This window comes from Acinonyx jubatus, chromosome B1 (genome assembly GCF_027475565.1).
Source record: "Acinonyx jubatus isolate Ajub_Pintada_27869175 chromosome B1, VMU_Ajub_asm_v1.0, whole genome shotgun sequence".
Classification (NCBI taxonomy): domain Eukaryota; kingdom Metazoa; phylum Chordata; class Mammalia; order Carnivora; family Felidae; genus Acinonyx; species Acinonyx jubatus.
The window spans coordinates 16,802,977-16,816,679 of NC_069382.1; the positions used below are offsets into that span (position 1 = coordinate 16,802,977).

Genomic DNA, 13,703 nt, shown 5'->3' on the forward strand with positions numbered 1-13,703 from the left:
TGCTTTCCAGTCTCGTAAACGGTATATAGTGATAACAAGTGGGACCGGCCAGAACCTGAGGATCACCATTCTGAGCATTAGGTACAACACTGTGACACATTTTGTGGACAGAAGTGTATAATGACCTGTATTTCTACCAACTCCAGAAACACACCCAGGATGGTGCCAAGTTTCTGTTTACGATAAACCTAGAAACTTTTTTACTCCTTAAAACCACAGACAAATTTGGTTAAGAACACTCGTACTACTTAGTCAATGAAGCTTTAACAGTATATACAGGCTTACTGGCAGTTCTAAATTGAATAAGCATTTATATGTATATTTATTTATTTTCTGAGGTTTTTTTTTAATGTGTACTTATTGAGAGACGGTGAGAGAGGGGGAGGGGTGAGGGAAAACACAGAATCGGAAGCAGGCTCCAGGCTCTGGGCTGTCAGCACAGAGCCTGATGTGGGGCCGGAACCCACTGACCGCAAGATCCTAACCTGAGCTGAAGTCGGACGCTCAACTGACTGAGCCACCCAGGTGCCCCTGAATAAATATTTTTTTAATTAAAAAGCAAAAGCTGAACTTCTGCTTCCCGCCATGGGATCAGATTTACCCTCCCACACGAAACAAGCAGACAAAATAAATGAAATAACAGTTTATGGGACACCAGCTATCAGAAGAAGACAGTCACCCCCTGAGATGGGAAACCAACAGGGCGAGACTGACAGATGGCCCAGCTTATAGTGTCAAGACCATTTCTAGACACTTTTCACTCCTAGGTGAAAATCGAAGAGAAATGGAAGTACATGCCCACACAACGGTTTATTCTCAAATGTTCATAATAGCTTTTATTTGTAATAGCCGAAAAGTGCAAGAACACAAATACCCATCGACAGGTGACCGGACACGCTGCAGTGTACCTATGCAAAGGATTTTAGCAATAAAAAGGAATATACTTTGGGGGCCTCTGCATGGCTCAGTTGGTTAAATATCTAACTCTTGGTTTCAGCTCGGTTCTTGAGTTTGAGCTCCACACTGGGCTCTGCGCTGCCAGTGTGGAGCCTGCTTAGGATTCTCTTTCCCGGTTCTCTCTACCCGCACACGCTCTCTCTCAAAATAAATAAACCAAAAAAAAAAAAAAAAAAAGGCAACATGCTTTTGGTACTCACTACAACATGCATAAATCTCAAAGTAAATATCTAACTACAAGAGGCATTACCAAGAAAAGAGTAGCTATTCCAGTAGTCTATTTACATAAAATTTTAGGAAATGCAAATACATAGTGACCAAAGCGGCTGCATGGAGAGGGCAGAGAGGAGCTGGGTGGGGTGGGGATACAAAGAGCTGTAGGGAATGTTCTGGAAGAGATGGACATGTTCACGGCAATGGTTTCACTGTTCTATCGCTAAGGCAAAACTTCTCAAATTGTTGACTTTAAATATGTGCAATTCACTGAAGGTCAGTTATACTTCAACGCAGCTTTTTAAAAATGAAGAGTAATATTTGTTTGCATCCAAAACTTGAAAATGCCAAATATATAGATAGGAGAATAAAACCATGGTCTTTTCTAAAGCACGTGCACATGAATGAAAGTAACACTTCAAAAATTATTGCCAATTATAAAAATAGCGTGTCACTCCTCAGAAGTTAAATTGTTAATATTAAATAAAAAGACGCTTTGCTCGGGTGTTTTTTCAGCTTGTGAATAATGGAACCTGTGAAGTGCACACTGGTCTCTATTGTTCAGGATTCCCGTTCTACTCTGTCCTTGACGTGCCACCGGACGAAGCTGTGACGCGTCTGTCTAGGCTCAGATAATCTAGCCTTCTATGCTCTTTTTCTCTCTCGCACTTCAGCAACCACAGAAGTTATGTTAAAAGAAGCAAATATAACAAACAAAAACAGGCTTTTAAAGACAGAGGACTGATAGTTGCCAGAGGGAGGTGGGAGATGGGTGGGAGGGGGAAAAAAGCAAATTTACCCTGATATCGGACACAAGCAAAAGAAAGTTACAAAAATTCACGGTGTTAACGAGCATAAAACAGAAAAAGAAAACAGATCAAATCTCATCTGCTTGTACACCCTGACAAAGAACCCCCCTGCCCCCCTACTTAACAGTGTAAGAACCATCTGAGATGCAGAAACACAGTTCCTGCCATAATCACGCACAAAACCTTTGGAAGAAAAAAAACGTTCAAAAGTGTTCATTCAAACCTGCCATTTAGAACCCCAAATTCAGATGATCAAATCCAGTCCCAGGAAGGATTTGTGTTTTTCAAAACAAATATTTTGTCATACCATGAAAGGAGAAACAGATACGGCAGCCAGGTTTCCCTCCTCTCCAAAATGACTTAGAGAGGTCATCAGACTCCTATTTCTACAAAACGTTCAAACAATTCCATACATGTTCTTGAAAATAGGTCATTATTTATAAAAATAACATAAATATGATCTTTTAAACCTTATTCTGGTACTGAAGGCTTTCCATCAAGTGTAACCAACCCCCCACATACTCATCTAACTTGATCTCTTGGCCGCTAATACTCATCACGTCTTGGCCGCTAATACTCATCACGTCCCCCAACATGACGAACATCCCTTACCTCTTGTGCAACCATCCATTTTCACTACCTTCAAAATCAGCTCAGTAACTTGCCCAAGGGGCCCCACCCTCCCAACTACACCTACCACATCAGGCAGCTCTCACCTCCCAGGGGGTGTTTATCCGAACCCACGGCAACACCGCCCTGGTTGCCTGGTTGCCTGGTTGCCTGTTCCCACAGGTTTCTCTTTGTTTCTCTTTGATGCAGACTATCAATTTTCAAAACATCGCTTAATGCGCTCTATACAGAGGAGAGGCTCAGTAAATACTTGATGTGAAAACAAATGACTGAATGGCAGTGAACTGGGGCTTTCTCTGGTCTGCTGGACATTTTGATAAGCACCAGGGTCCTAAATTTACCTTCACCACTAAGGAGCAAGTAGATTCATTTTATTCCATCAACTGTGTTTATCCTTCATCAATTTACTAAAATCTTGATTATCTTACACACAGTGAATAGAGCAAATGTAGTACACGAGCACAAGAGGTGGTGACCTCTCTCCCGCAAGTGATTCTGAGTGCTCTGCACGCACAGACATCCTGTAACAGGCGTGCAAAAATCACTAATCACAAGACAGAAGGACCAGGAAGCCAGTTTTCCCCATGATTCCAGAGGTGGGGGAAAAAAAACCAAACCTCACTACCGCCCAGATCTCTTGATTTCCAGCCCAGTGATTTTCTCACTCAGCCATTAATTATTAAGGAACATGATTTAGGGTCTCCAGGTGGTGTTATGGTTGGTAAATCAGGAGAACTTTCTTCTAGTAGACTCTTTCATCAGCTTTCACAATCTGGCCTCCAATAATACTGATCTACCCATTAAAAACAGGTCTGCTTTCAAAGTTTTGAGCCAGATGTATACTTTGAAGCATTGCAGTTTGGGCCCTGAGGATCATACTCAAATTTTCTGCTGAGTTGGGGGAACAGAATCACCTGGAGACAGGCTTTGTAAGGCTGTGTTTAATCTTTAATAATGCCCAAGTTAAAATATGGTTATTTCTTGATCAGAGACTTTACATGATCTGTGAAACAGTCAGACTTCTTTACTAACCATAGTTTGTAATATACCTCACAACAAAATCCTTCTTGTGTACTAACTACAGTTACTCCCTACTATTATCGGTCTTCAACTCATAAAAAAGTAAAACCTCTCTGGAATCCTTATGAACTTCCTTCCCGCTGTCCCAGCAGCAGGATGCATGTGCTTCCCACCCAGGGGTTCAGGAGCTAGCTGTGGACTCCTGGAGGGGATTTATTCTCCCTGAAGATCAAGAAGTCGTCTCTGCAGACATCCCCTCCTAGGAGCTGTCAGAATACAGAGATGTTAAGAGGAAGCAGCAATGCCACATTAATCACATTTCAGCAAGACATAACACCACAGCAGAGGGATCTTCCTTTGAGCGGCCCCCAGAGATAACGAAGGCTTCAAGGCTGCCCACAACAGCTCTAACCGACATCACTTCTTTACGTTTGCCGCCTTCTTTCTCCAAAACTATACCTAATGCCCAGACCTACAGTACTGGCCCAGGTATTCTAAAGGACATTCATTGCTTGCTGGTTAGCATGTCTCCTCATAGAAGATTTGCCCTAATCTAGAAGGGGGAGAGGAGACAGGAAAAATGAAAGCCTTTTAAAGTTTAGGTCACAAGCAATTTTAAATTGGGGGAGTTATATTCCTGAATTATCACAAGGCTTTAACTTGTAGGTTTCTCTGTCTCCCAAGGTCTGTGAACTCCCCTGCTTCCACGCAAAGTTTAACTCTGAAATCCTCCGCAGAAATGTTTATAAACTGCTGATCTTTCTTCTTTTGTATCTGATAGTGCCTGCTAAATTTTTAGCTCTTAGTTCTCTTTCATTTTATTTCACAAAAATGAAGCTAAACTTGGTTACCACATGTGCAGTAAAAAAACGTATGCAAGTATGCTGTTTAAACAAGCCTGTGAGGAATCATTTACAGGTGCTCATTCCAGTCTTTATGTTCTTGTATAATCTCTTAACCAGTCCTTTTTCATAGGCTCAGGGTCCTGCACCCTATGCCCTAATGCTTCCGAAACATAATTCTGAGATCCCACTTCTCTTTCTATGGTTAAATTTGTATATGGCCCAATTATTCTTTTTTAATTTACTTATTTTTTGGTCTTTATTTTATTCATGTTTTCATCATGATAAATGGACTCTTTAATCGTCATCACCTACTTCACCCACCCTGCACACACCTCTACTCTGGTAACCATCAGTTTGTTCTCTATAGTTAAGAGTCTATTTTTTGGTTTTTTTCTTGTCCTTTGCTCATTTTGTTAAATTCCACGTGAGTGAGATCATATGGTATTTGCCCTTCTCTGACTTACTTAGCTTATCATGACACTCTCTACCTCCATCCATGTTATTGCAAATACAATATTTCATTTTTCATAGCTGAATTAATATTCCTGTGTGTGTATGTATGTGTGTATCACTTCTTTATCCATTCATCTCTCAATGAACAATGGGTACCTTCCATAATTTGGCTACTGTAAATAAAGTTGCAATAAAAATAGGGGTGCAAGTATCCCTAGTGTTTTTATATTTTTAGTGAATACGTGTTTTTGTTGTTGTGGTGGTGGTTTTGTATTTTGGGGGTAAATACCCAGTAGTGCAATTGCTGGATCATCGGGTGGTTGTATTTTTAAATTTCTGAGGAACCTCCGTACTATTTTCCACAGCGGCTGCACCAGTTTACATTCCAACCAACAATGCCAGAAGGTTCATTTTTCTCCGCATCCTTGCCAACACTTTTTGTTTCTTGTGTTATTGATTTTAGCCATTCTGACAGGTGTTAAGGTACCATCTCATTGTACTTCTGATCTGCATTTCCCTAATGATGAGTAATGTTGAGCATCTCTGCATAGATCTATTGGCCATCCAGAGGTCTTCTTTGGAGAAATGTCTGTCCATGTCTTTTCATTTTGTTAACTGGACTATTTCGTTTGGGGGGGTACTGAGTTGTATCAGTTCTGTATATATTTTGGATACTAGCCCTTTATCAGATAGGTCATTTGCAAATATCTTCTCCCATTCTGTAGGTTGCCTTTCAGTTTTGCTGTTTCCTCTGCTATACAGAACCTTTTTATTTTGATGTAGTCCCAACAGTTTACTTTTGTTTCTGCTTCCCTTCCCTCAGGAGACACATCCAGAAAGGAACTGCTACGGCCCATGTCAAAGAGGTTACTGTCTGTGTTCTCTTCTAGGATTTTTATGGTTTCTGGTCTCACATTTAAATCTTTAATCCATTTTGAATTGATTTTTGTGTACTGTATAAGAAAGTGGTCCAGTTGGGACAACACCATTGTTGAAGGGACTGTCCTTTTTCCTTTGAATATTCTTTCCTGCCTTGTGGAAGACTGACCGTATAGTTGTGGGTTTCTTTCTGGTTTTCTATTCTGTTCCATTGATCTGTGTGGCTATTGTTGTACTGTCAAAACAATACTGTTTTGATTACAACAGTTTTGTAATCTAACTTCAAGTCTGGAACTGTGATGCCTCCAGTTGTGTTCTTCTTTTTCAAGATTGCTTTGGCTATTTGGGGTCTTTTGTGGTTCCACACAAATTTTAAAAGGACTGTTCTAGCTCTGTGAAAAATGCTGTTGGTATCGTGATAGGGACTGCATTAAATGTGTAGACTGCTTTGGGTAGTATAGTCATTTTAATAATACTTGTTCTTCTAATCCATGATCATGTAATGTCTTTCCATTTCATTGTGTCATCTTCAGGTTCTTTCATGTTTGACAGTTTTCAGAGTACAGGTCTTTCACCTCTTTGCTCAGTTTTCTCCCTAGGTAGCTCACTATTTTGGGTGCAACTGTAAATGGGGTTGTTTCCTTAATTTCTCTTTCTGCGGCTTCATTACTGGTGTATAAAAATGCAACAGATTTCAGTACATGGATTTTGTATTCTGTGACTTTACTGCATTAGTCTATCAGTTGTAACAGTTTTTTGGTGGAGTCTTTAGAGTTTTCTATACATAGCATCATGTCATATCTGCAAATAGGGAGAGGAGAGTTTTACGTCTTCCTTACTAATTTGGATTTATTTCTGTTTGTTGTCTGATTGCTGAGGGCAGGACTTCCAGTTCTATGTTGAAAAAAAGGGATGAAAGTGACATCCTTGTCTTGTTCCTGACCTTGGGGGAAACAAGGACTCATCAAGGATGATATTAGCTGTGGATTTTCAACCAAGGACTTTATTATGTTGAGAGATGTTCCCTCTAGATCTACTTTGCAGAAGGTTGTTACCATCAATGGATGTTATACTCTGTCAGCTCAATCATTCTTAATAATTAATTACTAGCTTTGTAAGTAACCAAACCTCACTCTTATTCTCTAGCAGAGACACATCAAAATTTAGCCAAAGAGCTAGACCATAATTAACCCAAGTAAAACTAATTCTCATACATTCAAAATAAATCTCGTACTTACATTTAATTTTCAACAATCAAGACAGACTCTATGAACGACAACGTTTAATTTTCAACAATCAAGACAGACTCTATGAACGACAAAAGGTTTAAAAAAACCAACATTTTAACATGCTTTTTAAGAGACAATACATACATACTGATCTACCTGGTACCTTTGTACAGTCATTTTGGTACACAGATGCTGACCTCAAGCTTCCTTCTACCTTAAGAACTGCTTTCTTTTGGGGCAGCTGGGTGGCTCAGTTGGTTAAACGTCCAACTTCAGCTCAGGTCGTGATCTAATGGTTCGGGAGTTTGAGCCCTGCATAGGGCTTTGTGCTGACAGCTCAGAGCCTGGAGCCTGCTTCGGATTCTACGTCTGTCCTTCTGTCTGCCTGTGTCTGTCTGTCTGTCTGTCTCTCTCTCTGCCCCTCCCCTGCTTGCTTGTGCTCCCTCTCAGAAATAAATAATAAAAACATTTTTAAAAACTTTTTAAAAAGAATTGCTTTTAAGTTTAACAAAGAACATTATGAAATAAGAATGGTAAGGATAGGAGATAATGGTAAGGGATAGCAAAGACTGGTAAGGAAGCAGAGAATGCCTCCTTAATTTTGATTTGTGTTTATTATACGTCCTTAATGTATCAAATAGACAACCCAGTGACTGAACAGGCCAACTCACCTAGAATAAGGGAAGACAAAATTAGCAAACACAGGATGGAGGTATGTACATATATTTCAGCCAATCTCCCCCTTCAGAATGTTCTGTTAGCCACATTCTACCATAAAGTGCCACATCACTGAAACATCCCTAAGCTCAAAGGCCAGTGATCTATTTGATAAGAAGTTTCATTTCCTGCAAATAAACCGTCTTCTCAATTCATATGGTGGTTCTGTTTTAATGGTGATCAAGAAATCAACGAGTACAACAAAAATGATAGCTACATGGAAGCTCTTTTCCGTGTGAAATAATGCAAAAAAGAAGCAAGAACTAAGAAAAAAAACAGAGGCGCTGTCAAATCTGTAAAAGAACAGAGTAAAAGTTGACAAGGATTTTGGAAGAGGATTCTGGAGTCGAGGAGCTACCCACTTAGAAGTAGGGGGTCAGACACTGAGAAAACAGAAAGGAAACTTGGTGTATCAGTTCAGGAAAGCAACAGCTGCCAGTCTGGAAATTGCTTAATCTTGATCCCCTACTGCCTACAGAGACCGAGCACTGCTCGATGGAAAAACTCCAAAACCACACAGAAAAATACTGAATTGTCAAATAAATTCCTTTGATAATTCTTCGTAAAAAGCAGAGTTCAGAAAATGGGAATACTTAGCGGCAGCACACCTTGCAGGAAGTTTAGGATGTATCAATAATTTAGGAGCTGTTACTGAAACACTGTATTTGTTTCTTAACCTGGAAGTGAAATTCTACTAATGAGCAAAGTCATAGAACAGCTTCATAAAAACAATTTCAAACAATTTCAAAAAGAAACACAGCATTTGGACTAAATTTTCATCAGGAAATAAAGCCTTATTTTGAATAACCTGAAAAGGAAACAATTTACAAAAATAAAGTGGTAAATTAAGAAAATTCTTCACTTCCCCATATCAAGAAGCATAAGCATGAACCTTTCACATAATACCTTAACACATACCTGTTTTAGGATGTATTGAAAAAAATCCTTGTGGATTTCCACTTGTAATTTTGTAGGTCAGCTTGTCATTAGAGCTAGAATCTGCATCAAATGCCTCTATTTGGACCACAGATACATCCTTGGGAGAATTTTCTATTATTTCTGGGTAATAAACAGGCTCTGATGTCTGTGGGGCGTTGTCATTGACATCCTCGACCTCTATGTAGATCTCTATAAACGATGAGAGAGGCACGACACCCCGATCAGCTGCATAGACTGTTAGCCAGTAATGGGAGGTGGACTCCCGGTCAAGTCCGTCTGAGGTCTCTATGACACCTACAGAGAAAGAAGAAGACACGTCAACAACAACCACAAACTGCCACTTTGACCAAGTGTCAACCTCACTACCAACTCTCACTTAGCAAAGTCTTATGTGTCGTCAGAGCCGCATGACCGTGGGCAAGTTGTCTGACCTCTCTGTGCCTCTGCTCCCTTCCTATAAAATGGAAATAATTAAATGAATACACACATTAACAATTAGAACAGCGTGTGGCATGTAGTATCGGCTATAAAGTCTCTGTCATTGTTGGTTTTAGGTGTCGGGCACTATGTGGACACGATACAAATATCCTATCCGTTAAGTGTCCAAACAACCCAGCAATATGGGCACTGAGAGACCATCTAACGGCCCGATGCTCATTTATGACCACTTGAGATTTGCTGATTTTCCCAGAGGTTCCCAGAGAAAAAATCAAAAACCTGTGGCCCGGATCAGGGTCCCCACTCTCTAGCACCCCGGTACCCACGCTGCATTCGCTTGTCCACTGCTATGGTTTAGACAAGGAGGCTGCAGCCACACTTCTCGACACATCTCAGTTTGGAACACACTAGCCCCTTATGGCGGCTAACAAAACAGAGTACAGTATTTCAAAATCCAGAACAAGGGTTTGCCCAAGTCTCCTGCGCACTGAAAGAAACCCTTCAGTTTCTTTTACTTCCCTTAGGCAAATGGCAAGACAACCAGGGTGCTGAACACAGAAATTCTCCCGCTGCTAGGAGCTCCACAAGGGCAAAGGCCACATCCCTCTTAAATGCCAGTTTACCCTGCTCCTTACCCAGAGGCCAGTAATTATTTATCAAATGAACAAACAACAATGAATAGATGACTTAACTGAAGTTGGCACGAAGTCCCTCAACTGGGATCCAAACTAGAACACGTTTCTTACAAGTCAACTAGTGATACAGGAGTTCCGTAATTACAAAGAAGAGGGTGAAAGTGTAACGTTTTGGCCCAGCCATTGAAACCAGTTGCAACCTTACTAATCTCAGGATTAACCACTTCCCAGGATGATGATCAGGTAGAAATACCCATTTCTCTTAGCAAATCCCACTTTTTTACTCAATGGTGTGATCCTGTCCTTTTGCTCTCGCAAAATACATCCTTGCAGTTTTTTCTTCTGCATTAATATCATTCTGAACTAATGCTATTTTTAAGGTTTTTATACTACGGTTCCAGGCTGGACTTTGGAAATCCTACAACTCTAGAATTACTAAAGTTTCCCATTTAATGCAAAATACTATGGGAAAAATAAGAGATGTCAATTCGATCTGCACTCAGAAATGAAAGAGTATTTATCTCAACCAAGCATAAATCTGTATTTTTTACTTTTTGATTATTGCATAAATTTAAATCTTTACTTATTTGAAATAATATCAGAAAAACTCATTTATTTTAAATGTGAGATAATCACATCTAACACTTCCCAAAAAAATTACAAGTTATAAATACCAAACTTAACTAAACATTAAAACGTGAAAGAGATGATCATGAAATGAGTATCACTATCCAGAAAGCACTGTAGTTATTTACAACTATTTCATTAATTCTTAGCAAACCCTCAAAATGGATCTGTAACACTCCTAGAAATAACGAATAAAGCCTCACAACTCTCAAATAAAAAGGAGCTAGGGGCGCCTGGGTGGCTCAGTCGGTTGAGCATCCGACTTCAGCTCAGGTCATGATCCTGCGGTCCCTGAGTTTGAGCCCCGCATCGGGCTCTGTGCTGACAGCTGCTTGGATTCTGTGTCTCCCTCTCTGCCTCTCTCAAAAACAAACATTCGGGGGGGGGGGGGGGGAAAGGAGATATCTGGTCTCCCTATGCAACAGAAACAACTGTCAGATAAATTCAACATGTTTTCCTTCTTGTCTGGTCCCAACATAGTCTATGCTTACTCAATCTGTCCAGTAAATTAGTAAAATTCTACCTGTTTTTAGTCTGAAAGAGGGTCCTTAATGACCATGGGAAAATAATCTTTTCCAGTTTCTCTTTTTCATCAAGGGATGCAGAGGAAGTCAGGGAATAACAACGTTTTCTCTACTAGGACTAAACATTGACAAATGAGCGTACATATGTTCCTCCTGTATTCTGCCATTAAAATGTAACATAATTCATTTGACTGGTAAAGTATTAGCAAATTTCAAGAAGACAGCTACCTGGTGCTTGTAATCCTCCTCTTTCTGGTTCTAATACTCAATAATTCATGCTGCTATCCACTTAGTAAAATCGGGCCCCTCTAAATGCGATCTGCAGGCATTTAAAAACTGATAATTACAGAAACAAATTAGTTCAGTGTTTACTATATGCCACGCACTATGCTGTCTTACATGCGCTACTTTATTTAGTCTTTATATCCAACCTGACTACACATGTGGTGTTATTATCCCCATACCGCAGATGAAAAACTAAGATTAAGAGATGAACTTTCCCAGGGTCATAGCAAATGGCTGAGCTGGAGTTCAAACACTCTGAATCTCTGATGTCGGTGCCAACGAAATGCCGTCAGTCTTAGGGCTAGCGTGACCAAAGCATAGTCAACAAAAATGTTTTTAATCGAGAGTGAAGAGTACACACACGTGCATGCGCGTAAGCACAAGAGGAGGAGGAGCAGACGAAGAATCCCAAGCAGGCTCCATGCCCTCAGCGCAGATCCTGGTGCGGGCTTCGAACCCATGAACTGTGAGATCGTGTCCTGAGCCAAGAGCAAGAGTAGGATGCTTATCTGACTGGGCCACCCAGGTGCCCCAGCAATTAAAATACTAACTATGCGTAAGGGGGATGCTCAGATGTTCTTATTTCATGAATTCAGGACTGTATATATTTCCATCACATAGTGATTGCTAAGATGTTTATGCTTTGATGTATTTTGATTACATCCCTGTAAAAAAAAATGATTTAATACAGCTCAGAGATAACAATAAAGTGAATTTCTGACTGCCAAAGAGGAAGGAGGGCACGCTGAGTCACCCCTTCTAACCAAAATGCTCAAATTCATAACCATTCAACTCAGTTTACTGTATTTGCAATACTACCGTATTTACAAGATAAGTACACAAAAGGCTTCACTAGGTGCTTTACATGCATGAAATCACACGACACAGACAAACTGTAAGATGTTCATCTCAGCTTCACGAATGAGAAAGAGGACAAACTTTTCCAAGCCTTAGAGTGGCTAAGAAACATAGGAGGTGGAAGCAGGATCTCAACCCCCAGACAGGCTCCAGAACTCTGAGTCTCCACCACAGGCTGCACTGTCATGATCACACGCTCCACGGCACCAAGGAAACTGGGGGCCATGAGGGACTGATGCCACGAGGGGAGGCTACAGGTTTTCTACTGCTTAAATAAGGGTCCTTCCCCACACTTAAAGGACAATAAAAGAAGATTCAAGGATTCCGCTTGGTCACAGAAGTTCAGGCTGTGGTGCCTAAGTACTATTCTAACTGCTGATTGTAATTCTAAGCACTATTTTAAAAGCATAAAAAGTAGGTGGGAAAAGACCATACGCAGGCAAAATTATTTTATGTTCTGCTTGTGCGTCTGTCTGCTCAGTCACAAGACACAGCCCCTTAAGAACCCCGGGCAGAAACTGCTGAAGCAGGCATGAAGCGCTACACTGAGCGCCACCTTCAATCTAGGGAGAGGAGACCAGTGGCCCAGGAACGGCTGGGAGCAGTGCAGAGAATACAGGAAGAGTAGCAGATCTAGCCTTGGCGGCCGCAAAATCACAGCTATGGACTGGAAACCCCTTAGCAATCCAGCAGCTCAACTCCCTTGTTTTCAAAGAAAGTTGAAAGGATTTGCCCAAGTTTATGAAAGCTAAGCTGGTACGGAGTTTAGAATCCAGAATGAGGTACCTCCTCGGTCAGGGGGGCTCATTAGAACTGATCATGATTTACAGAGGTCTTGGCCTCTGAGACAACCAACAGACCCACTGACCACAAGCAGCGTCCGCTCTTCCGGTCACGGTGTTCGTACCCCTAGCCTTTGTCACCCTTCTCTACCAAGCGCTTCCTGTAGCCGCAAACAGCACGGATAGATGGACTTCTTCTATAACTTCAGCAGCACCTTCATTCATAAAAGAGAATCTTCAAAATTTCACCCTGTGGACTTCGAGCCTGTACCTTCGACACCAGAAAACAACAACTAAGCCTCCCAGCCAGCACAGACAAATGAGCCGACTGTGTCCATCCTCAAAACTCCAGCTCACTCCTACTTCTACCCATGACCCTCCACCAACCAACTTCCAAGAACTACTTTTTTGCGCCCTAGGTTATAAATTCTCCTTTCCTGAAACAAGTTTCAAGGAACCAACAAAATCTTAAATATTAAACCCTAGTTTTTCAGACACTTGTCACTAACACCTACCACAACAGTACCAACTTATTCGGCATACGTGTACGTCCACACGCACACACTCTTCATCTGTGGCCTCCCGCCTGTTTACGAACTTCTCCCCTACTTTCTCTGCCATCTCTGCTCCTATTTTTTATTTCCGCTTTCACTTTCCGAGAGAGGTACAACGGCATGCCACCAGATGATCCCCAAGCCCAGGCTGTGAAAGACGGAAGCGGTAGCCCGGGCTTTCCACAGAGCTTCCTCCCGCCAGACAAGGAGAGATCGATGCTCTGAGAGAAAATGCCAGTGAGCACGGTAATAGGCGAGCACCACCTGTCTCATCATGAGGTTATGGCACAGAAGCAGTAGACAAGGTAG

At 41.2% G+C, this 13,703-nt stretch overlaps 1 protein-coding gene across 7 annotated transcripts in view; it reads right to left on the reverse strand.

The window, feature by feature from the left end:
* The window catches only part of FAT1 (FAT atypical cadherin 1), a 132,699-nt gene that overhangs the window by 68,946 nt on the left and 50,050 nt on the right, over positions 1–13,703 (reverse strand). For all 7 annotated transcript variants that reach the window (XR_008295854.1, XM_053216327.1, XM_053216325.1 and 4 more), the window contains one exon: positions 8,671–8,985. Coding sequence is in view for 6 of the 7 variants with exons in the window: in XM_053216327.1 (XP_053072302.1) it covers positions 8,671–8,985 (315 nt within the window). In the remaining variant the exon portion in view is untranslated. The remainder of the gene's footprint in view (positions 1–8,670; positions 8,986–13,703) is intronic.